Raw genomic sequence first — 26,399 nt, 5'->3', positions numbered from 1 at the left:
AATCTCACTGTCACTGCACAATAGTCTCAGCATGATTCTCAGGAACAAGAAAGAGACACTCACAGCAAAGAGCAGTCAAAACAAGACTGTTGCCCTATCTGCCTTCATCCTTGGTTCTGAAAAGGTTTTGTTAGATGGAAAGTTAAACCTTTATATTCCTGAGACTGTCTACCATTTCACACGTATTTTGTAATATGGAGAATCTTCTCTGAATATAAAGAAATACACGTGGGAGCCTTTATTAAAACGTTGTCAGACTTTTATTGTCTTACAGTTTGGCATTTCGTATTGCTTTTGAAGTATGTTTCAAGATACAGTATATATTTGAAAGTTTCTAAAATAGTAGCAGATTCTAAAACCTTATTTTTCTGTATAAGTTTAGTAGGAGACCAAAATAATCCAAAATATTAACTATTTTTAGATTGCAGCTATAAATATTACTTCAATTTATATATTGAACCTATATAAAAGAGCAGCAGAAGTTTAATTAATTTCCTTCTCAGGAAATGAAGTGTAAATTCATATTTTTCCCATGGAGAGTGGCTTTTATTTTTTTGATATCTTAGTAAAAACTGCATTTTCAAAGTTCCTGATTTAAAATCCTAACTAATCACAACACAGAATTAGTCTATTTATGGCTACAAAAAGCAAGCCTTGTTCTCATTATGCAGTAAGTACTAGCTGTTTATAGATCTGACAGTTTGCTGGAAGTGAACCAAACCTATAGTGCTATTATTCCTTAGTAAAACTTAAACAGCTGTAGTCATGTAATTCAAAACCCTGGAAGTCTGCTGCAGTGCTTGTTCTACTTCAGTATACCATGAAGGCAGGATGCAGCCAGTCATATAAAGGATTCTCTTCTTCACAGAATGAAAGAAAGACGTGATCTACAAACCTGAATGCAACCTGAAAGGTCCAAATAGATGAGCTTGTGACAGCCTTTTCCAGAGCCGAGGTATAGTAAACCTTTGTCTGTGAATTTTCTGCAGTGAGCTAAACTCAGATACTGTAAGTTGGGGAAGCTGATTTGCAAAAAAAAAAGAACAAAACAGAGAGCAAATTACTACAAGGGCATGTTACACAATCAAAAGAATATAAAATACCATAGTTAAAGTATTCTGAAAATTACTGTAAAGATGTTTGATATGAAATAGAATTACCTCCTTGCTGAAGTTTGAAAGTCCCTTTTGTCTGCTGCACTTTTTCTTTTGCTCTTTGTATTGCAAATTACTGGGGAACAGCACTATCATACAACATATTTCACCATATGAAAACAGTATAATTTTAAAGTTATCTCAAATAAGTGCAAAACCATACTGTTTTAATTAACTGAGATTTTTGTCTGCATGCTTTGAAATCTAATAGACTTTTCAGTGCAAGTTTGCTGGACTGTCTTTGCCATTGATTTTACAAACAGTGCCTGCTGGAAATGAAAACCAGAACTCTACCAAAGGATGTTAAAAGCATAAAAGTACAGTTAGAGTTTCTCAAGTCAATTAATTATTTGCAATGGTACTATTAAAATAATCTGAAAAATTGAAAGATATAGATACAAAAGTGAATTATCCAAAAGTGAATCATCCAATGTTAGGTTTTGATCAGTTCTTTTGGAAAACATGTCTTTATACTAAATGTTAGTTAAAAGAAAGCAAACTGTGTAAGTGGAAAACATTAATCAACAGCACTCTGTAAAAGAATCTATACTCTGAATATACTTTAGTTTCCATCTGCAGCTTTGGTTTATAACATACTGAAAACTATTCATTTTACTGAACTACATTTCTAACTGGAATAAATAACAATTGCCACAGGCACCACAAATGAAAGCATACAGAAAACCAAAACCTAGAGTTAGGACCTACTGCTCTGGTAGACATTTAGTTGTAGGGATATAGCCATGCCGTTCTGCAAGTCAGCAAAAGTAGGCATTTTGAAGAAAGATGGGAACACCCACCGAGGAGCTGCCTGCTTAAGGAGTGACATACATTTCTGGAAATCACTTTATACTTTCAGTGTAGAGTGGGGAAACATGTTAACTTGAACTGAACACACAAAAAAAAAAAAAAAAAAAGGAGAGATAGGAAGCTGGAAAATAATATTATTGTAAAAAAAAAAAAAAGGAGAGATAGGAAGCTGGAAAAGAATATTATTGTAAAAAAAAAAAAGGATAATACAAAAATATTAAGAAATTAAATATAAGATCACATTTCAGGGGAAAAAAGCCAAGACACACTATGTGCATCAGAACCAGATATTAGAATATAAGGACATGTGTTTGTGGTGCATTTTTTAAAAAATTGCAACATTTAATTCGTATTAAATACAGAAATAAAAGCACCCTCCTTTGTACAAGCAAAAGCTTTGGCATTTTAGTGACATATTCCACAGAAATGAGTGGGGAAAATCAAACTCAGAGAGAGAACACATCCAAACCTATCTGACAAAACAGATAATAAATTAAGGGCCTGGTTTTTATACTCTGGCAGTTCTGAGTCTTTTTAAAGTGTATGTTGCTACAAGGTTGCACAAGACACAGGGGAGCCTTTCCCACTGCATTTTGAAGACAGTGATCAAAACCTTCCAATACTTCTGAAGAGACACTGATTTTCTTTAGAGGTCATATGACCCATTTTTATAATCTGTGAATTTTAACACGTGCCACCTTCTGCCATTTTTAAAGTGATGGCTTTCTTAAAACTTCAGCTTGAGCACAGAGAGTAATAAAAATCCTTGTTTTGTGTTATAGCTAAATTCTGCAGGAATTCTGTTGTACTTGTTCTTCAAGTAATTTTGGCATTAGCAATCTCGGGATCATTGTTTTAAAGCAATATTCATGTCTACCATATGCAACGAACCTTTCAGAGAGAAATTGTAGCTGATGATCTGTGTTGTGTAATATGGAGGTTAAAATGCTCGTATGGAACAGCAGGAGAGAATCAAAAAATACCAAACAGTTTTTAGCACAGTCAGCCTACACTTCACTTGTTCCTTGTTCCAATAACAGACATCTGATATACAACAGCAAACTTCATGTACCGTGTTATGAAATGCAATACTGCCACCTCTAAGAACTTTGTGTTAGTTACCTTATCACACAGGACCTGTGGTGAGCTAATGCTTTTGAGATGGCATGTGAAATCTTTATAAGATTTGTTTGTCTGCTATCAAAATCTTCACAGGACAGCAACTTTTTATACATCCCCATAATCTCCAAAACAATGAGCTTTGATTTTTGTCCAAAAATTGTCAATAAAAACAGTGGTATCTTATGGTTTTAAATCAGAAGCATAATGTGTGACTGGGAAAATTTCTTATTAATGAGGTACAAGTTAATGGCAAAATAAATTTCATGAGTGGAGAATTTTTCTTCTTTTTTAAAACATTTTATTGCATTGAAAGCTTCACCTACTCTGGAGAATTCTTTCTTGGGTACATGCTATTTAAGCATCAAAACAAATGAATGGTTCTGACTTATGGTGGCAACAGCATGCTCAGGTAACCAGAATAACATACACTGAGATTACCTATAGAACAGCTGTTCCAAACTTCACCATAAATATATGGACATTTAAAAAGACAAAATATCAGCCAACATGGAAAAAACACAGATTATGATAAGAATAATACTGATGAAGAGATGAGTTGTAAGATTGGAGACACTAAATATGAGGATACAGCATTACAGACTAAGAAAAACAAAAATCAAAATGCATTACACAAATGCCGAAGAAAAACATGTTTCTGGACTTTGTGGGGCTGCTGTTGAAAGGAAGACATTAGTTTTCCTCATAGGAAAGACAAACAATGTACAGGTATCTTCAAATCTATATACATCTTTGTGATGGCTGCTGTCACAGACCAGCATGCCTCTTGTCCTTTATGGCAGCTTTAATGCAGCAATTCTACCTACCAGGCAGACTTCAAGTCTCACGGAGTGATACATCTAAAACAGGAATGGCAGAATTCTGTAAGAATGTAAATATTCTGCCTTCAGCTCACTGATTTTCTAAGTAAGACTTTGGAATAACTCTTTCTTTTGCAGTTGTTACACGAGGCCTTGGCTCACACAATACACCTATCCACAATCCTCTCTTGCAAAAAAAAAAAAATAATTTAAGAACATATCTAACTTGCTAACTTCTTGCATCATCATGAGTAACTAGACATGCCCAAGAAATTTCTGGTTAGCATGGTCCTTTAAAAGTTTCTGTAAAACTCGGTGAAATATATAGGGTAATCTACTGTATACTTTTAATTGTACTAAAAAGGGAAAAGAACTGCTACTAACTCAAATGCACAAAGCATTTTTAAAATTTTGTACAGCAGACAGAATCCACTAAATCACTCGAAAAGAGTATTTCTACTACATATGCCTCTAAGTTTCCTGCAAGATTAAAACAAACAGACTTTCGTATTTCTGTTTAATTTTACCTTGACACTAGTCGTAGTGTTGCATCAGTAATATCTGTATATGACAAATTTAAATAGAGAAGAGCTCTGCAGCCTTCTGATATGAGTCTCATTGATTCATCCTGAATAATAAAAAAAAATCCAGAAGTACATTAAAATTATATTTTTTTATTAATTTATCTTACATTTTTATGCATAGTAACGGGGAAAAAACAAGAATAAGTATCTTTAAGACATTGTAATAATTTTTATACATCACAGCCTTTTTCTCTGGAAGCCTCAGAATACTGAGAGATACATGACCCTACTGGTACTCACTTTAAGTATAGTAATTTTAACATTCCAATTCAATGAAACATTATACACTACACAGTCCTAGAGAGCACAGGGGACTTTTCACATGATTGAAGGTTAGCACACATTTACACATTTTGCTAAACCACAGTTCTTGTTAGCCAAGAGTCTCATGAGAGACTAACCACTCTGATATCTGCTGTAAGAAGAATATGGCTGGGTGCAAGCAATCCAAGAGACTTCTAGAGTGTGTTGAAGAGAATTTCTTGATCCAGGTCAAGGATGTGAAGAACTAGAGGGGCTTTGGTTACTGCAACCATGAAAATTAGGAGTTTAAAATTCTGAGAGAAGAAAATTGGACAAATTGTAGAAGAAAAAGCCTGAACCTGAGAGCAAATTTTGGCTTGTTTAGGGATCTGCTTAACAGGATCTCATGGCAGACAGCCCTGGAGGGCAAATGGGCCCAGGAGAGACGGTTGATCTTCAAGGCTGTTGCAACTCAGCTCATAAAACCATGCTGGGTGAGGTGAGTGCGGTTCTTGGAGATTCTGTGTATTCCCTTTGGGCCTCGAAAGATCATCTAGTCCAATCCCCCTGCCAGAGCAGGAACACCTAGATCAGATCACACAGGAACGCATCCAGGCGGGCTTTGAATGTCTCCAGAGAAGGAGACTCCACAACCTCTCTGGGCAGCCTGTTCCAGTGCTCTGTCACCCTCACCGTGAAGAAGTTTTTTCTCATATTCAAGTGGAACCTCCTATGTTCCAGCTTGCACCCATTGCCCCTTGTCCTATCACTGGACAAGTACTTATCAGTACTAAAATGAACAATCTATGGAAAACCTGCTAAAAAAGCCCCAAAAGGAGCTGGCATAAAACTTATAAGGTGTTACCATATGTGCCAGAGAGAGAGAGAGATCAAGAGATGCTTGAAGAGAAAAAGAAAGGAAAAGGAGAGAAGAGAGAGAAAAGTTTTCACCACTCTTTGGATCCTTGGGATAAGCAACATCTTGGGGGCGGGTGTTGCTCGATCAGTCTGTCAGCATCTCAGGAGTCCTCAGGTGGTGGGCACAAGCTCCTTCTCTTTGTTTATTCACCTTTTATAGACAAAAGTTCTCAGGTCTCCGCCTAACTTTCTTCAATTAGCATAGGAAGCGATGGAGGTGTCTCCCCAGTTAGCATAGGAAGCAGAGAGTGGTATCTCCTTAATTAACATGGGGAGAATCATTTTTCTGTGCATGTGCAAGAGGGGGAAGGGTAGCATTAACCCTTTCAGCCAGTTGAGCTGGTGGTCGTGTGGACCCCGTAATTAGATTAACTTTGGCCTTGTTGGCACCTTGGAGCTGGAGGCAGAGACCTTGTTCAGCAAGGGTTTGCTACTTTGTTGTAAGAGCAAGACTAAGTCGTTTGTTAGTGAGGGGAGCAAAGCCTTCGGTGCATTATTCACTTCTTCTTATCAGCAAGGGACAGGACTAGGAGTCTACAACTGAAATGCCTTGAGACATCACAAGGCCTTGCCTCATCAGGGCCTTGACAGGCAGCTGCAGTTTTCTGTAAAACTGCATGAATGGTCCTTTACAAAGGCCAAGGTACTCAATGACTTTTGCCTCAGTTTTTACTGATAAGGCTTGTCTTAAGGTGCCTCCCAGGAGCCTACTAGCAGAGTCCATGGGAGTGAAGCAATACCCATGGCAGAAGAAAATAATGTCAGGGAGCACCTGAGGAAATGGGATGAGACAGGATGTATCCAAGAATATTCAGAAAGCTGGCTCCTGTCACTGGGTGGCCTCACTCATTTTTGAAAGGCCATGGCAATCAGAGGAGATTCCTGATGACTGGAAGATAGGAAATGTCACATCCATTTTCAGGAAATGGAAGGAGGATCCAGGAAGCTACAGGCCAGTCAGCCTCACCCAACTCAATGGGAAGATCAGTTAGCAAATCCTCCTTAAAACCCTGTCCAAGAACATGAAGGATGAAAAAGTGACAGTGAACAGCCAGCATGAACTTACTAAAGGCCATTTCTCACTAAGGCAATAGGTTTTCTATGATGAAATTACTGGGTCTATGGATAAGGGGAGAAGAGCAGCTGTTGTGTATCTTGACTTCAGCAAGGCCTTCAGCACAGGCCACAGTATCCTTTATAGCCAAATTGGCAAAATAAAGTCTGGATAAGTGACCTTAAAGGTGAGAAAAAGTTTGTCCGGACTGCCAGGCCAAAGCATTGTCACCAATGGTGCTAAGTCCCCATTGGTGTCTTGTGGTAACTGGTGTCCATCCCTCAAGGGTCAATATGAGGGCCAGTACTGTTAAATGTCTTTATAAATGGTTTGGACAATAGGAACGGGTTTGATTCTCAGCAAATTCACAAATTCACAAATTATTCCAAACTGGGGGGAGTGTCAATACACTAGAACTGCTATTCAGAGACATTTAGTCTGGAAAAATGGGCTGACAGAAACATCATGAAGTTCAACAAAGGCAAATGCAAAGTCCTGCATCTGGGGTGGAATAACCCCATGCAGTGTTTCTCAAAGAACTTCATAATATAACTTTATCCCTTCCTTGTAGCTGATAAGGCAAAGAAATGTATATAGTCTGTGAAAATGGTGAGAATAAGATATTTGGTAATAAAGCTAACATCAACATAGGACAGAGATGAAGATATATGTAAAGCAGAACCAAAATAGAGTATTATAAATTAGAGCCTCATGACTCTGCTGCAGCTCATGCTTCTCTAACTTAAGCATCATATGCCATTTTCGTATGAAGGTCATAAGCTGTAGTTTATCCACGGTAATTTTTAAAACCTTGTATGTAAATATTGGTGTGTTTGTTGGCTAGACCCTTGGACATACAATTCACACCAAAGACAACTAAATTATACCAAATTATTTGTTTATATACCCAACACTATAAATAGCCTATAAATGGATGTATACATTATATGAATCTATTAAGAAACATTATTTCTTAAAAAATATTACTTTTTAGATTGATTTTATTATTAGAAAAAATTCGCACGTATCAGTGTAATTTCTAAGAAACCATTAATTAAAACAGAGTCAAACATTGTTTTCCATCAGAGAAGACCAATGAAAAAACATTAAAGAGAATGAATGGAAGCAAGATAAAAGTGAAAATGTTAAAGGAAAAAGAATGCACAAATATATAATGGTGATTGCCTATTTAGACACCATTAAAATAAATGCTCTCACAAATAACTAGAAGTTTACTGAGATATTTTTAGAGCCCAAGTGTACTACTGAATGAAGGAACAAAGGAACTTGGAAACAATATAGGATGAAAATGTATTGCTGTTGACAACTCCAAACTTAAAAACCTCCCCACAGACTTGTGAGGTTTTGAAGCCTGTTTATTAAAATTAATTGAGATGGAATACATCATTTTGCCCTGGCACTGCAGAAAACAAATGAGAACTTCACTGGGTATCTCTGAATTCTACTAAACTTCATTTTTAAAGTACTGAAGAACATGAGTCTCTACTTTTTATCAAGAAGATTTTTGTACCCAAATAACAACAGCACTTCAAAAAAATCTTCCTCCTCAGTATAAATTAGAGTTCATGGAAAAAATCTGCAGTACTTACATTTAATCCCTGGCATTCAGAGAGATTTAAGTCTTGCAAATTCTTACATTCACCTAAAAATAAATTTTTAAAAAGTGTGTCATATTAAAGGCGAACAGACAAATTCCACAGGTATGACACAAACATAAGAATTCCTATTACAGATTCAGTCCATCTAGGCCAATGTCCTCCCTAAAACTATGGCCACAGCAAATTATGGCGAAGAAAGCACAAAAAACCAAAAGTAGAACACAAAGTTAGAGTAAGCTGTCATGAGGAAATGTCTCTTGTTACACTCCATCAACCAATGGCTGGCATAGGAAGCAATTATACACATGAACAATTTTTTCCCTCTGAAAGCAGAGGTGCAGCAATCCAACTGTAGTGAAAGCCCTGCTTATCTTCTGCAGGTATGGAATTCCAGAGAACTCAGCTGCCTGACATGGTCTCTTTTGTTTGCATATAATCTATTATTTTTAGAAACGTCTATTTTGCAGAGATTGTTGCAATTCTAACAAAACAATGAGAGATGTCTGACACTAGAAACAACACTTCCACATCCCTTCAGCCACTCTTCTGCCAAATTTTGAGTCTATCCTCCAAGATAAAGATACAAAACATCCTGTTAAACTTAGTAATATTTTTTGCCTTAATCTAATCTTCAAAAATAACAGATTTGTCTAAACTGAAAGGAAAAAATAGGTCTGATACAGAACCCTAATATGGAAAATGCAGTATGAAAGGTTTATAGAGTTAAAAGAAATATATTTCAAAAGTCTTTAAGAACCCATTTTCACATGATAAGCCAAATACATGTTTTCAATTGCAACCAAGCATTAGTACAACACTAGATCTGTAAATTCTTTTCTATGGGGACTATGACTTCACTGATATTCTATAATACTGTCTAACTCAGTGCATTTTTGAAGAGTAGAACAATACTGAGAGGGATTGCACAACTCAAAAGAACCTAACCAATTAAAATCATCCTTAAGGCTGCTAAGCCATAGAAATGACAAATCTCTTACAAGGTTTTTCCCTAGCACTAAATGAGACACAGTTATAATTTTACATGTGAACCTGCAAATGCTATAGAAAGCTGCTGCTCATTTTGGTATTACAGCTGAGTATAATTTAGTTAGCAGAAAGAATGTAATACTAGTAAATAATTCCAGTTCAGACTCAGGAAATGGAAAGGAAGAGGAAGGAATATTTCCTTAATTATTTATTGCGTTTATTTATTACATTTTCTCCACCAAGTTCTTATCTTTTTTTTTTTCTGAGCTCTCCTGGATAGAATGAGCTACGGCATTAAAAGAATATTGAACAGTTCAAAACAACACAGAGGAACCCAGTTACGATTCAAGTTATCAAAACACATGATCAATTTAAACTGACTAGCATATAGGTGCCAAAAATAACAAAAAAAATCTAATTTTTCATGTAAGGAATAAAGTCATCAATGCAAACACTCATTCACACTGTGAACTAACAGAATCTGAATGCAGATAGACAACTGGCAACTACAGGAACAAAATGGAGAAACTGATCAACAGGTTTTCAAATGTAATATTAACAACTGGCCACATGGATTAGAGGGATGCAATAGCATGCATAGAGTTGACACTTCCATCCGTCTAATGAGTAAGAACTGCACAAATACCGAGAATGCCCTACAGTTGAGATGTGGTTTAAACTGATCTACCAATTTGTTTAAAAATGAAAAATTTCTTTGCTTTCAAAAGAATTTTACCTGATATTAGTTGATTTATTGTGCCACCTTTCCTCCAGATGAAAACAAGTTCTCTGAGTCCAAGAATAATGGTGTTTTAGAAAGAGAACATCTGTGCAATGATCTGCACTCAAGACTGGGATTCAATTCCTTCCCAGGTGCTAAGGTCAAAAAGGACCGAGCATAACGCAAAGATGTCAACAGTCGCAGAGAAAAAGTAACTAAGCAGTTAAGCCAAACAATAAAGAATTAAAAAAAAAAATATTTCCAAAGCAAAAGTAGGAAATTTGTGAGATGGAAAAAAGTTAGAAAATACAAAAACCTGAGGCTCAAAATGTGGCCAAACTTCACCAAAAATGAAGGAAAAGGGCAGTGCATGGGAGTACTACAGGAAATTCAGGAGGGAACACAGGCCAAAAAATACCAAAAATACGGAGGTAATTTTGGACATGGGTGCAGGGACTAGACCTTGTCTTCCCCTAATAATAACTGGCTTACCCCTCTGTACTCTCCCGCCTCAAGTGGCCAGACCCGGCGGTGGTTTGCAGGAGGCCACGGCCAGGACCTTTGCACTCTCCCTACGCTCAGATGACCTATAGCCTCACAGGCTCTTGCAAAAGGTTATTTTTGAGTCCTTCTCAGAGCAGTCCAGCCAACTTTATCTACCTGACACGCGCCATGAGAGACACTTGGTAGTAGCAGGGCTAGTTATGATAAATTGGGGCTCAACCTGAAAACAAGTCCACACTTGACCACAGTCTGAAACTGGGGGTTCGACAGGCACTGAATGACTTTCCGTGGTCTAGCTCTGTATGTGTTCCAGTGGGTCAACACCCAGAAAGCTGGAAAATAGCAGCTTCAAGCTCCTCTTTCAAGCTCATCTTCCAAGGCGAACTCAGATACAAAGAAGATTCAGCCTGATGCTGTTTTCCTGAATACATGAGAACCTTCTAACAAAGATCAGTTGGAAATTGGTCCATATAGTTTCCCCACGTATAATCAAAATGAATGACAGTAGACCAGAGACAGTACAAACAACAAAAGGAGATAGGACATTAAATCTTCAAAGTATTTGTGAAGCTCCAAGTAGTGTGATGATTGAGTACTTGACTGAATGCTGCATATTAAGTACAAGCCTCCATGAAAATGCCTCTTTCATCTGTTCTAATGTTTTACTTTTCTTCCAACACAGGGATCCCACATTCCCCAGCTGTGCCTCCTCACATCTGTACAACACTGATTAAGACTATCCAAACATTCCAACTGTTCCAGCTGTCACAGAAAATATCTGGGGCCAGCTGAATGTCAGGATGCAACTAGTTACTATTATACTACTACTTCTTCTTTGTAAAGCATCTGACTGTAGGAAGACAAGGAATAGGAGTCTGAGAAACAATGAAAGGGAAAACATCTTAAGGAAAGCATCTAGCACTGTTAAGCGCAATGCCCGAGGCCTACCATGTGATATATACACTTACCTTCATGAGAAATACCTAGATTGTCAGGAAAGAAAATTGATTTTTGTGGCACCTGACTGGCCAGAGGATTTAAAACACATGCTGCTAGCAAGAAACAGGATTCGTAAACTGAAGAATAATATGTTTTCCAAATATAAAGCACTGAAAAGTCTGGATTTACAACAGAATGATATATCAAAAATTGAGAGCGAGGCTTTTTTTGGTTTGAATAAACTTACCACACTCTTACTTCAGCATAACCAAATTAAGAGTTTATCTGAGGAGATTTTTATTTATACACCCAGTCTCAACTACCTACGTCTTTATGATAATCCCTGGCATTGCAACTGTGAACTAGAAACTCTTGTTGCAATGCTACAGGTTCCAACAAACAGGAATTTGGGAAATTATGCCAAGTGTGTGCACCCAATAGAACTGAAAAATAAAAAGCTAAAGCAGCTAAAAGCTGAGCAGCTATGTAGTGAAGAGGACAGGCAGGAGCCCCAAAACATAAAACAGGAGAAGCCTGATGCTGTCAAACCAGAATTTGATTCCTCTCTGTGCCACATGTATGTGTTTCCTGTATCAACTCTGAACTGCAAAAGAAAAGGTTTGTATCTGTCCTTATAACTGAATTAATGATTTTAATACTCTTGCTCACTTACTACATTCATTCACATATTATTTACAGCAAATTAATATAGTACTAGTACTTGCCTTACTTAAACTAATACTGTTGTTTTTTTCCCTCATAACTACAAGCAACAAGTATGAATTCTTTCTGCATTTTACCTCTAGTCTGCAGCCCCAATTCCACAGATATTCTTTAATGCTCTAGTATAAGATATCCAACAAAAATCAACAGGAAAAAAAAATGAAGCACATACTGAAGTTACTGAAGGACCAGCACCTCACTAGTCTGATTCTACAACTATAAACATACAAATCAGTCTAATTACAGCTGTGCCAAAATTGTTTTACTGATAGAGAAAAGCACAGAGTGTCTTCTTTTTTCCACTGTACAAACACAAAGCTAGCCACAACTTGACAGAAGCAAGCTGTGATGCAGGACTGGAGTTTACAATGCCCAAAGGAATCTGATTGCAAAGGAGAGCCATCGCATCCTCACATTTTCTGTGCAATATTTCTTCTACTAAGGGAAGAAATTGTATGCTTTTGACCATAAAGGTCCTCCTCTGTGTTCTTCCTCCCAGCACCCAGCAAACATTTCAGAGTTGAAAGGCCTTCAAGAAATGTTTTTCAGACACTTGGATCCATTCCATCCCTAAATCCTTCTCATGCTCCTAAAAGCCACAGTTAAGCCTTAAGGCATGTATCAACACAAAAGTGCACATTTATTCGTACTTTATATTTCCCATATTTTATCCCATGACGAAACAAAGCAAACAACAAAATAATTTAGAAGAGAGTCGTTCTTTAACATTACAAATCTGAAATAAAAAGCATTACTAGAAGTAGCCAAAATTGGGAGGATTTTTCACCAACTTTTGTGAAGCACAGCTTGCAGTACTGGATCACTGCAGGGTGTTTTGCCCATGTGTATCTTGCAATGTCTTTGCTGAACTGCTATATATTTTAGCAGTAACCTAAATTTACGTAACAACTCTGTGTGCCCTTACTCTTGGTCCTTAATGCCAGAGTCAAGCTCAGAAGTCAGTGTAAGGGGACAATATCCACATATAAAGAACTAACAACCTCAGTATTTGATTACATGGTTTGCCTACTAAGTATGTCATTAAAAAATAGATAAACAATGGTCCACATTTTGCTTTTTTTCACCCTGTTAAATTCCTTTCTTCTTCCTATGGCTCACTTTTCTCTTTCTTCTACCATGCAGCTACCACATAATTTTTATTAATGATTCATGCTTTTTTACTGGCTAACATTTATTAATTCCTTAATATTCACCTACCTTACCTTTTGTTGTAGAAAGGATCTTAATTATTAGATTACAAATTACAGTGTTAATTATCCTTCAGAGGCTCTCAATTGTATCTTTATTACCTTATGTCTCCAGTAAACCATGTTACTGAACAAAAAAAACAGGCATATATATAATCTTAACATATGAAAAGACTGACTTTGCAGGTCTCCCCATTTAGTGGTATCAAAGAGATGAGCTGAATACAGGAATATACTCAAAAACTTTTGTCAAGAAAAAAATTTTTTTTTTTTCTAAGTTCATAGAAACATTCAGTGTGGTCTGCTCTTCATGGGAGCTTCACAGGCTTTTACAGTATTTTAAAAAAAACGGTTTACTGTCTTTAGTACTAATAATGAAGGAATAAAGTTACTTCAGCCTCTACATGAGTGTACTAGGGGGTACAGGGACTCCCTCCTTCAGACCAAGAGCTAAGTATACCAGTCCAGGACTTCCTGAATGTCCAGCATAGACACATTGAGTACGTTAAATATTTTTTAGGAAGTATCACATCTACTGTGCATATGCTTGACAGCTGGACGCAGACATCCCATGAACATTTGGAATTTCTGAACATATGGTAATCTTTGATGAAAGCATTGGACTTATTATCTTTGCATATGATTACTGTGCAGCAGATGCACAATTTCATTGGAATTTTCATCAGAAACAGGAATATAATGCACCTAAAATCCTGGAAAAAACATAAAAGTTTCTCTAACTCCACATGGACAAGATTTCAGAGTAGGAAAAAAAGGTCCATCTGTTGCCAAACCAGTAAGATGACATGAAAAGCTGCAATCCATTATTCCTTTACAATGGAGGGGATGGAGTGGCAAGCAGTATACCAGTATCTCTAAGGACATACGGCAACAGGTCAGCAGCTTTCAGTTAAGGTCAGAAAGCTCATGAAAGAAACATACATATATATGTATATAACCACATGTATGTTCTCCTTTTTGAAGAACGCCTTATTTATATTTCATCAGACCAGTGATACGCCAGATCTTTCAGTACTTCAGAATGAAAGTATCCTATGTCCTTGATTCTGCTTTACCAAAAAAAGTAACAAAAATTGGATGTAAAAGAAACTTCTATTTGCTTTTCTGCAAAAGAATCTCTATTTGCAAGCGCAGTTGAAAAAATCTGCTTTCTAGTACTGCTAAACTCTCGAAGTCTCTAAATTCAAGCATTATTTGCATTCATTTGGTGACAAATAGGCCCTGAAACTTTGACATCTGTGCAAGCAGGAAGCACTCCAACCTTTGCAGGCTGGAGTAGTTATAATATTTACATATTTATAATACCAAAGCTCTGTTCAAAATCAGGTATAAGGCAGGAAGACTCTGATATGTTGCTTTAGTGTCAAGAATACCTGATGCATTAGACATCTTCAGAACTTCAGAAGTACACGGATGACACAAATTTCAGCACAGATCCAGAAAGTACTTGCTTTCTTTCAAAGATGGTCAACTAAGAGATACTGCTCATCTTCTTGTAACAACAGCCCAGGATTAGAACATTCATTGAGTAAACATAATCCTGGAGATTAGGTTTATTAACATTATCCTGAGAGGATTCAAACCACAGTTTGCACTTACTACTGGACTAGAAGCTATTCTTTCTGTAACTCTTGTGCAAGGACTACTGTAAGGATATGTACACAGATGACTGAGAGGTGCTTGGCTACTTTGGTAATGCCAATGATACAAGTAAGATAGAGAAGTAGACAGACAGAATGCCACTATGCTGCCTGGACATATAATAACTGTAAGTATCGTAACAAATATAAAGTCTTAAGTATTACTAAAACACTACATAACTGTAACTACAGAACTACAATTATAACTATATATATTACTGTAAATGCAATTGGCCTTTTTTATTGCTGATAAAATTTAGAACATTTTACCCTTTGGTAATACAAAATAAAGGAGGCAAAACAGCACACTATTATTTGATTATGGAAGATGTTCACATACAAATTAACATTTTTGTATATAATCACTCTGGTTTCTTTTCTTTAAATGATCAAGCCCTTCACAAATACTTTTTATTAGCATACTATCTTCACTACCTACCCTATCCCTATGCAAATGAATTGTACAGTTCTATTTAAATAAAAATATAAAACACAGAAAGACGCTTTACTACAAGCACTAATGAAGAGAGCAGTTTTCACATGAAATGTAAGTGAAGAAAGGAAAGAAATCCGCAAGTTGAAAAACCATTGTTGATGCTAGTAGTGGGGTTTAAAGAAAAAGAAAACAAGAAACAATACTAGACTGGCAAAACTGTGTGTGGTATGCAACTGTGATATCTAAGCGATGAGAATAATCTAAAGCTGACATGAGTTATGTCTTTTTAATTTTTTAAGATTTAAAGAAAGTTCCAGGTAACATACCTCCAGATATAGTTAAACTTGACTTGTCCAACAACAAAATTAGACAACTACGAGCCAAAGAGTTTGAAGATGTCAGTGAACTGAAGATATTAAACCTAAACAGTAATGGAATAGCTTACATTGATCCTGGTAAGACTAATTTTAAATATTCATTTAAAGTTGTTTGTGTTTTATGAGTTATATATGTTTCTATCAGATATAAATGTGGGGTGGGAAAACGATTTAAAAATTTAGAAGTCGGTGCATTTTTTACCTTTTGTACCACTCAGCTCATAGAGTAAAGGTTTGCACTGAAATGTATTCATCATGGGAGTCAATGAAGAGAGACTGATTTCAGCTGTCCTTTCTTAACACACTAAAACAACCAAGTGCAAAAACTTAATTCTGCAGACTGAAGGCTAATAATTTCCCAAAATGCTAAACAGTTGCCAAATCTAAGAAAACTTGACATATAATAAGGCTGCTTTTATATTGGACAATGAAGTAATAGACAAACCAAAAGGATTTAAACTCTTTTGGGTTAAAATTGACTACACATAATTGCTTGTAAGTTATATATTTTTAGAATTCAAGTGGCCTTGTTGGCAATTTGCTTATTGCCTATGTGCATTCATTTTTTAACTATGAAAGCAGACACAAGGAAAGCAAGACAGCAAGTATGAGGTAGAAAGAGCCTTCTCTAGTAGCATTTTGGAAGTTAAACAGCAGCAGAAAGTGTTAATATCAGTAAAATGGTACTTATGAGGTTTAACATTACACGTAGTTGATTTATTTAAATTAAGGCTTCTGCCATTAAATGAAACACTATAGTTGCAAAAAGTATGTACTGCTCAGTGAAACATGATGCAAAAGCATTATTATGAAACTCCATGTTTATTATCTTCCATATCTTAAAATATTAATTTAAAGGTACTATACATGCACATGCACAAATACCTATATACATACAAAACCTACTAGCCCTGCACATTGTCTAATACATAATCAATGTCCATATTTCTACTTCTGTATCACTGCAATAACAGTAGACTTCCACGGGCAAAGCAAGCATTCATTCATCTCCGCTGTCCCTATTCCACACTCATTAAGTGTTTTATAACTTAACCAGCAATACACTTCCCCTATGCTGATATATTTCTATCTATCAATATGTCTCTTCTCAATGCACAAGTTTTAAAGTTCAGTGTTTGAAAAGTCTTTTTTGGAACCTTTAGTAAAAAAATAATTTAAAAAAAGCGCAATTATGAAAATGCTTTCCTGTTGAAGATATGCATATTTTTTTTCTAACTTATCTTTACAAGGTACCAATAACTATTTTTCTGTTGACTAGCTGCTTTCTCAGGCCTCAATAACTTAGAGGAGCTGGATCTATCAAACAACAGCTTGCAGAATTTTGAATATGGAGTACTTGAAGATCTTTACTTTCTGAAAATACTGTGGCTCAGAGAGAATCCTTGGAGATGTGATTACAACATTCATTATCTTTTCTACTGGTTGAAGCATCACTACAATGTTCATTACAATGGCCTCGAATGCAAAATGCCTGAGGAATACAAAGGATGGTCTGTTGGAAAATATGTTCGAAGTTATTATGAGGAGTGCCCAAAAGACAAGCTGCCCATTTATCCAGAAGCTTTTGATCTGGACAAAGATGATGAGGAATGGGAACGACACAAAGAACAAACAGTAAAGAAGCACGGTGTAATTGTCACTGTGATAGGCTAATAAGGGAATTCTTTTTTGGTTTTTTGTACATTCAAATATTTGATACTCTGACAAAGAAAAACACACTGTTTACATTTTTTGTTAATTATACTGATTGTAGGACCATCTGCCTACAAAGATTTCTGTTTATTGTAGTTAATTACAAAATGGCATTAGTTATATAGCATCCTTCATCAAGTAATTGTTTCTGACAATTTGTTCTGACATTCTTGTGAAATATTTTGGCAAATATTTGAAACTATACAGTAGAAATAGATAGACACAAATGTACATAACGTGGTGGGGAGGAGCTGTCTCATGTATGAACACAGCTTATGTGTTGACACAGAACTTGCTGCAGGATTGTGACCAAGGTGCATTTTTCTTGAACGTATTGCCAGTTCTTTGCATCTATCAATTTCCTGAAATATTCCCAGAAAACATTTCTAAGATTTTTGTATCACCTTCCTGTTGTTTCACTGTATATGAAAAATCAAACTGAAGACTAATCTTAAATACAGTTTTATAAAAACAGGAATGGCAGCTGTTATACTGATTAGGATTCAAACCCTGAAGTTGGGTTCTACTTGCTGATTTAGTCTTGAGTGTTCCTGCACAGTCTTGAGTGAATAACTCAGCCTCTGCCTCTTTCATCCCTGAGCTGCCTGAAACCAGGAGTAGCCAAGGCACGGTTGGTTCTCAAGATCCAGCTTCACATGCTCATATTGGCCTTGTTTGGTTTTTGCAGCAGGCAGAGCTGAAGTCCTTCTAGGAAGCATTTTAGGTTGTCGTGCCAGTTTGACACAGGTTACATGACATCACTTTTAGGTGAAGAGGACCACGTGAAGGCCACTGTGGTCTGTGTCCAACTCACCAGTACCCATCCAAACTGAAGGTAAGCATGCTTTTGAGTGCTCACTGAAAGTATGGGACATTCTCAAAGTCCTCGCTTCCCCCAGCTCATTTATAAAACGCACATTGTCGCACCTACCTATTACACAGCTGCCTGTGTGAATATCCATTCATTAGAAACTGTGAATATTATTATACTATGGGAACAGAGACATACATTTTTCTAACACTATGGTAGCAGAGAGATACAAATGCCCAAGCTAAGTAGACAATATCTCTAAAGATAAAATTCCTTGCTACATAATATACCGGCTAAAAGTTCTTCTACAAAACAGCTGTTTTTACTGAATGACTATTCTAACCTTTTACATAATACTTGTTGTTTGTTTTTTTTTTTTAATTTCTGCATCAGTTACTACTGAACTAGCAGAACTAGTGCCTTTAAAAGATTGTTATTGAAAACCCTTTTTTACACATGGAAAGCATAAGTAACCCCCCAAGCTAACATAGTGGACAAGAGATGCTGGGTTAAAACTTCAGTATTCCCAGCTCAAGCCCTAGACCAAACTCCTGCTCTTAGATGAGTAAGAAATATGTAAATGCTGGATAGAGATTCAGGGCCAAAACTTTAAATATCTGTTGGCTATCATGGAAGAAGTTCCAGAACACTCCAGAGAGAAAATTCTCACCTTTAAAGATCTGCACACAATAACAGTGTTTGTGGATTCCTCTGGTGCTTTAGCTACAAGCCCAAAAGGTCACACATTTTGTTTCAGAAGTGCAACACAAAGCACTCAGTGCCTTTATGCTAACACAAAACAATAGAACAACATAAAGGAAAAATTCAGAAATTATTAAGGGTGGTAAGAATGCCAAAGAATCCTTAAGTAAACACATCCTGTTATTAATTATATTCCTTCATGTCCTCCATTATTCAGATTATGAATATATTTAATGGTGCTTTAATGATAAACCAAATAATTTAGCATTTCTCCCACAACATATTTTTAAAACTTTATAGGAAATACAACAGTATATTAATCATTCCTGTTTCTGTGAATATCTTAAGCATTATCTTTGTTATTAAAGGTTAATCCTGATAAGATGGAACACAGATGAAAATCCCATTTGGCCAGTAATATTCACTAAATGGGGCATTTTTTAGAAACTTAAAAGTGCTGAAAGAGAAAAAAATCTATCATAGGTAGTAGTCAGCACCAAGTGAAGTACTCCTCCTCCTCTTAAAATCTGGAGGATTATTTCAGTAAAGAATGGAACCACTGGGAATGATTGAAAAGGACAGACAATGGAAGCACAGCAGAACATCTGTTATTTGGCAGCACAGCCAATGGAGAAAAGCTGAGTAGGAAAAAATGAATTTATAAGCCATGTTAGGTTAAGTTCTGCAAAGAGTCAGAGTTAAGGAAAAAAAAGAAATTATCTTGAGATAGGCTCAAGTCTGGGTAGAAAAGGTGACCCAGGAAAGGAATATAGGACAAAAGCTGGGTGAGAGGTCCCTGATCTCTGTGGTCAGCAAAAGGTTACCAGTTGGAAAAGCAGTGGAATAAGACGGATGACCAGAAGCAGTGGCCCAACTGTTGTAAACAGCAAATTCAAAGGCCCTGGGGATTCCTAAACAGATCACAAAATGTCCCTCTTAGGACCAAGGCTAAAACCTGGGGGTCGCGGTGATAAATAGGATAATTGTTCAGTAGAAGACAGGGTTAAGGGAGGGGTGTGTGATCATTCAGGGTTCTCAAACAGTGGCACCAAAAACACTGCATCTGCTGAAGGTGCAAGGGGGATGATGAGCTGAACGTGCTGCCTGTATCTAAGAGCACAAGATGTTCGGGGACAACTATTACATGTGAAATCTGTAAGTGAGGGACATATCAACAAGGACACTCTAATGGTTAAACAACTATCCTGCAAACAAAGGTTTCAATGTGAAATTGTGAAATCAGTGTCATCTCAGAAGCTCCATGAAAGAAAGACTTGCGAAATAACACTAAAATAAAATTCAATACTTAAGAGCGGATCTGTCTAGACCTCTGAGAATCAACAAGTGAAAAGACTTCCAGTAATCAAGAGAAGAACGGACTGCAGTTTTGAAGGCTGGAACTGTTCTTGCTACTATTTTCCTTAGATGGCTTCTGAAGCTTTCAAGGAGTAGCTAGAAGTTCTATTCTTTTAACTACAATGCACTAGAATTTTATTCCTTATGGTCTAAAGTTATTGCATATTTCAGTTTTGGCAATGATGCCAGAGAATTGTTATAAAATAGATATAGGAGTATTCAAGTGGTGGTTTAGTTTCCTATAATTAAAAAAAAAAAAAAAAAAAAAAAAAAAAAAAAAGACAGGGCACAGGGAGAAAAAAAAAAAGGCTGTAACCCATGAGGGTTTTCTACATGCTGGAATTTTCAGACACCCATACTGAGAATGTGGCAGAACAGTCAGCAATTGCAATTGCAAATAATAGAAGAACTTAAGAATGGAAATACTAGATTGGGACAAGGGTAATATAGGCTGGTATGTTCTCCTGACAGTGCCTAGTAGCAAATTCCTTGAGAAAAGACTGTATGAACAGGAAAAGCATATAGGAACTATAAGGATAGTACAGGAGGAGGCAGTCCAAGGAAAAAGACAGAAATACATTTGAAAAACATCCATATAGGGGAAATTACTAACAGTTGATAAAAACTTCAGCATTACAGGGTTAATTGTTATTTCTCTGAGCTTCTCCAAAATGCACTGTAAGCTGAAGTACACCCTCCATGAAACACCACAGCCACAAACCACAATTCAATGTTGACATTTCTTTGTTTCTGTTCTATTTAGTCACAAAAGTCCCAGAAGCACTTCCATGTCTAAAAGAAAATCATGGGCCTTCCTCTTCCTTTGTATGCTTTTAAAATTGTTTCTTTCAGTAATTTCCCTCTTGATTCCCCTTCTTTCTCTGTCCATATCTAGGAAGTAATTGCAGGATAGTGCATTGTCTTCCTGATACGCAGCATATGTACCAGGAATGCTGTCTTAAGGGATAAACTATAGTCCTCTATAGAAGTATAGAAGCCTCTCTCTCTACACAGCCCACGTGAAACACAGAAAATATTATTCTGCATCATGTTTTGCGATGACAGGGTAGAAGAAAAACAGATAGATAGGTCTGTCCATACTGTGACCTCTACTGGGACACTAAAACACTTCAAAAGCTTCTGAGGAAATTTTAACTCCAGCACTACGAATATGAATGGCAGCTTTTAAATGCAGTTCCCAGTCACACATGGAAGTCAAGTGATTCACTGAGACCACTGAGTGGGTGGAGTAATACCACAAACAGCTGAGCTGTAATCCATGCATCTCATATACTCATTTTTCTTTGGCATAATAACACACTCATTTGCCAATGACAGTCTGAGCTGAAATCTTATAACATTCATATGCAGATATTAAACAATGACTACTATTTCATGTATACACCATACACCAAAGTTGCGGTGCATAAAAACAATTTTTAAAATTGTAGCTAATTACAAAAAAATATTAACATGATTAGCCAGACAAACAGACCTAAACCCTAGTTAATATCATTGCTGTTTTACCATTAACAATAAAAATACGTTGCCAAAATCTGTGTAATCTTGGATTTATTTGAAAAGATGAGGTCAGAACTTGGGGAAGTTCAAATGGAAAGGTTCATCACATCTGTAGCCTATAACTGAACAGACAGTTCAACGCAGTTTGTTAGCTGAAGAAATGTCAAAGGAAGATAATTTCAATGTGATTTTCAACCGCTAAAAAAAGATAAATAGTTTTGCAGTAATTTTAAACCATCCACAAAAGCTTCAAAAGAATAGCTGTATGATCAATATCAACGACTTTTAACAGAAGAAATATGTTCTTAATCTGAATAGCAATAGTACACTGATATAAATTTATTCCATTCTTTAAAAGAACTACTGGGTATCTTCAAAGTTAGAAGAAACAGCTTTGTAAATCAATGTTTTCTAAAATTCCCTGTGGACCATCATACATGATTCATCACAATTAGTTTAAGATTAATAGCACTGAGTAGACATAAATGGTCATAATATTTGATTTTTGAGCCCACAGAAAACATAAAATATCAACAAAAATGGAAAATACATAGTTTGTAGATACACAAATTGAATTTAGTGTCTTTGATATGTAAGATAAATGGAAATGGATGGCAACCAACATACTGATATTCCAACTGATATAACCAACATGCTGACACTTCTAAGTTAAATTAACTAGATATGAATCAGTTAAACAATATGATAGAAAAAGCAGTGTGTAGATAAAATGTAATTCTATCGCAACTGTCCTTTACATGTTTTTAGCTTTAAATGCAATAAATATTATTATGATTTTAGTTTTGTACCCAAATACATAAGGAAAACAAAATCATAAAAGGATTTAACATTTTTAAGTACAGGCCCCACAATGTAAGCGACATGGCTGTGTATAATTTATTTTGGCTTGCTTTCTTTATTAGCTGCCAAAGTTCATTATAATATTAAATGATTTCACTAAACAACTTGCATGCTGATATCATTGAGAATGTTATTTTATCTTGTGATTTAAAAGCCAAGTCCATGATCAAATATACTTTTTATTCTTGGCCAATTGTTCTTTTCCGTCACCACTCTAGAGAGTAAATTGTTCTCACCCATAATGACACTGTCACTTTCTAAAACAAAACACACTGACATTGTTATAGGCTGCATCAACAATTTCAATTGTGTATTACCTGATTAAGTAATAAATGCATTATAGTCTCAAAACATCAAAATATGCTTTTTACTTGGAAAATAAATTGTTTCTTTTCTTTTTTATGCATTTGCATTCAATTAAAGTGTAGGCTAGAAAAGTCAATCAGTAACATTCTCCTGCTTGAGAAATACTGAGGTAAAGCTCTGCCAGGAATCAAAAACACTTCTTGGGATCTTGCCCAGTTGTAGCAGAAGAGTTTTTTCTCATAAAAACACTACCAAGATGTTTTAACTTTCTTCATGATAAAATGGCTGAATAACAGTTAGGATGCAGGTAATTCCTAACAAATGCACTTTCACAGCTAGTACTGAACCTCTAACACTGACCATAAAGGCTTCTATTTTTCCTGCACACCTCTCTGATTAGTGCAGGAAGAAAAAAGATAAAAAGATTACTGACCTGAAACTATTGCAAAATGCTGTCACTAAGGGAACTTTCATAACCTTCATAGTAAAGTGTACTTCCATACATATTATCCGGAAGGACTGAGACACTTTTCTACACCCAGGGGGACTCTGTTTCGGTAGTAGAATCAAGTACCTACTACTTGTGCTAAAATTTAAACACTACATTAATATCCTGGACCACCTGGATTCTTTTTTTTTTCCTCTGCCAGCCTCTTGTCGGAGGCCAGTAACTAGCGGTGTACCGCAGAGGTCAATACTGGGTCCACTCCTGTTTAACATCCTCATTAATGATCTGCATGATGGGATAGAGTCTATCCTCAGCAAGTTTGCAAATGACACCAAACTGAGAGCAGTGGTTGATATGCAAGAGGATCATGCTGCCATCCAGAGGGACTTTGATGGGCTGGAGAAATGGGCTGGCAGGAACCCCATGAAGCTGAACAAGGGAAAGTGCAAAATTCTGCACCTGAGGAGGAACAACTCCAGACACTAGCACATGCAGGAGGCTGCCCAGCTGGAAAGCAGCTTGGCAGAAAAAGACCTAGGGGTCCTGGTGGACACCAGGTTGAACATGAGCCAGCGATGTGCCCTTGCCACAAGGAAGGTGGATGGTATCCTGGGCTGCATTAGGAGGAGTGCTGCCAGGGGGTCAGGAAGGTAATCCTTCCCCTCTACTCAGCACTAGTGAGGCCATACCTGGAGTACCGTGTCCAGTTCTGGGCTCCCCAGTACAAGAGAGACATGGACATACTGCAGAAAGTCCAACAAAGGGCAAAAAGATGATTAAGGCACTGGAGCATATTTCCTATAAGGAAAGGCTGAGAGAGCTGGAACTGTTCAGCTGGAGAAGGGAAGGCTCAGGGCGCTCTTACAAAGGAACATAAATACCTGAAGGATGGGTGAAAATACAATGGAGCTGGGCTCTTTCAGTGGTGCTCAGTGATAGACAAGACAAAAGGCAACAGGCACCAACTGAAACACAGGAGGTGCTGCCTGAAACACAGGGAACACTTTTTTACTATGAGGGTAACTGAGCACAAGTTGCCAAGGGAGGCTGTGGAGTCTCCATCCTTTGAGATATTCAAGAGCCACCTGGACACGGTCCTGGGCAACCTGCTCTAGGTATCTCTGCTTGAGCACGGACGTTGGACCAGATGACCTCCAGAGGTCCCTTCCAGCCTCAACCATTCTGTGATTCTGTGATGGTTATCTCAGTAGACTTGGATTCTGGCATTCTGATATATTTAAGCATATGTTTGCATTCCAATCTTATTTGTCAAATTACAGCATTTCACACATAATATAAACCATTCTACAGCATTCTAGCAATGTTCAGTCATATGGATATCGCTGGAGACTGTAATGAAGGAAGGGGGACTGCATTTAAAGTAATTTTACAGATCTCATATTCACATTGCTTCATTACGGCTGGACACACATAGGAGAAAATAGGCAGTAAAATGGGACAATAGTGAAGCACAGAGTGAAGACAGTTTAAAGAAAGAATTAAAATTTTAAAAATACATGTATTACTTACTGATGCTTTTAAAGCTAGGCCAGTGAAGGGAATAGCAACCTCGAAGATTCAACCGTAATACATATGTATGCCACTTCTGCAAAATATTTACTACTATTTGGTCCTGAACTTTATGCTTTACTGATGAAAAATTGATCTAAAAATTTAAACAATTGATATATAATTCAGTACTAAAAATAGGTAGTACATACAACATACACATCATTATGAAAATCACTAGTAAATAAGTGAAGTTCTATGTAAACACTGAATCAATAGTCTGGAAAACACAGAAATGTCTGTATATTACATATATAAAAATACTAGACAGCTGACTAAAAATACTTAAATATAGAGGAAGCATGTCTACAGTATTTATGGAGCTGAGGCGTGCTGAAATATGACATGTCAGAATATCATGTGCAAAGAAAATTGTCAGACTTCAATATTTATTTTATTTTCCCCTGCCTGCCCTTCTGGCACCCTTGGCTCCCAGCTCGCCTTCCCCTGCAGAGCAGCCCTGCTGCTTCCTTACACCAAGCTCCACAGGTCATGCACTTCTTGGAGAAAAGAGAAAAACAATCTCCGTAATTACCATCATCATCCTGAACTTTTAGGTCCAAAAAGGAGATACCTATCAGATTAGACATCTCCAGGATTACGCAGAAGATGCATAGGGTATTTTGGATTGTAATTTCAGATTTGAGGGCCTAAAATCTGACCCAATAATGTTTGAAGTGCCCACACGCTTTTAAAAAAACTGGCCCTAATTTTGTTTGTACTGCTGATAAATGACTGTATGTGAGGCAACGATAGAAAGGCAACAGTGGTATTGGTTGAAGTACTATGGCTTGTGTTAAGAACTGCCTAAGGACTGGGGAGCCTTGAGGTAGTCCTTCACACCTGAAGCTCATCAGCACTACTGAAGGCAATAGCAATGAGCAGTGTGATTGTATTTTTAAGTTCAAGGCAAAGACAGAGTAGCTATTTCAGGTGTGGCCCCAAACAGACCATGCTATCATGGTCACACAATGTGCGCTAGAAGGCAAGTTGATTGAAACACATGTGCAAAGGAATTGGACTGCTCAGGCAGTGCAGTACCATGGACACTGGCATGTGCTCTGGAGACACAGTGACCACCTCAACAACTCTAAGAGTTCATGAATATGGAAGTGAGCTGGTCTGCACCACTTGTTCCAGGGATGACAGGAGACTCTCTAGAGCAAATGCAAGTAGTCTCAGAGTATCTGTAACTGAGTTACGTTCTCCTTCCACAGTACTCATACAGTGCCTG

The 26,399-nt window shown here is 36.9% G+C and overlaps 2 protein-coding genes across 2 annotated transcripts in view; one reads left to right on the top strand and one right to left on the bottom strand.

The window, feature by feature from the left end:
• FBXL13 (F-box and leucine-rich repeat protein 13) overlaps positions 1–26,399 on the bottom strand; it is a gene marked incomplete at its 5' end in the record, with an annotated part of 82,315 nt that overhangs the window by 39,541 nt on the left and 16,375 nt on the right. Inside the window, 4 exon segments of the mRNA XM_010077978.1 lie at positions 896–1,022; positions 4,408–4,532; positions 8,314–8,366; positions 25,127–25,262. Of these exon segments, the coding sequence (XP_010076280.1) occupies positions 896–1,022; positions 4,408–4,532; positions 8,314–8,366; positions 25,127–25,262 (441 nt within the window).
• On the top strand, positions 789–17,988 carry LRRC17 (leucine rich repeat containing 17). The gene is made up of 4 exons (XM_010077977.1): positions 789–955; positions 11,217–12,091; positions 15,801–15,956; positions 17,158–17,988. The coding sequence occupies exons 2-4, from the start codon at positions 11,335–11,337 to the stop codon at positions 17,550–17,552; spliced, it is 1,308 nt and encodes a 435-aa protein (XP_010076279.1). The 5' UTR covers positions 789–955; positions 11,217–11,334; the 3' UTR covers positions 17,553–17,988.

Source organism: Pterocles gutturalis, unplaced genomic scaffold, assembly GCF_000699245.1.
Source record: "Pterocles gutturalis isolate BGI_N339 unplaced genomic scaffold, ASM69924v1 scaffold18438, whole genome shotgun sequence".
Lineage (NCBI taxonomy): Eukaryota > Metazoa > Chordata > Aves > Pterocliformes > Pteroclidae > Pterocles > Pterocles gutturalis.
This window is presented reverse-complemented; position numbering and strand designations above follow the sequence as displayed.

What these genes read in the sequence shown, in the direction of transcription:
- LRRC17 (XM_010077977.1), top strand. Translation starts at nt 11,335, where the DNA reads ATGCAACTAGTTACTATTATACTACTACTTCTTCTTTGTAAAGCATCT. An exon ending in TCTGAACTGCAAAAGAAAAG is followed by an intron (nt 12,092 to 15,800) that starts GTTTGTATCTGT and finishes TAATTTTTTAAG; the next exon opens with ATTTAAAGAAAGTTCCAGGT. An exon ending in AATAGCTTACATTGATCCTG is followed by an intron (nt 15,957 to 17,157) that starts GTAAGACTAATT and finishes TCTGTTGACTAG; the next exon opens with CTGCTTTCTCAGGCCTCAAT.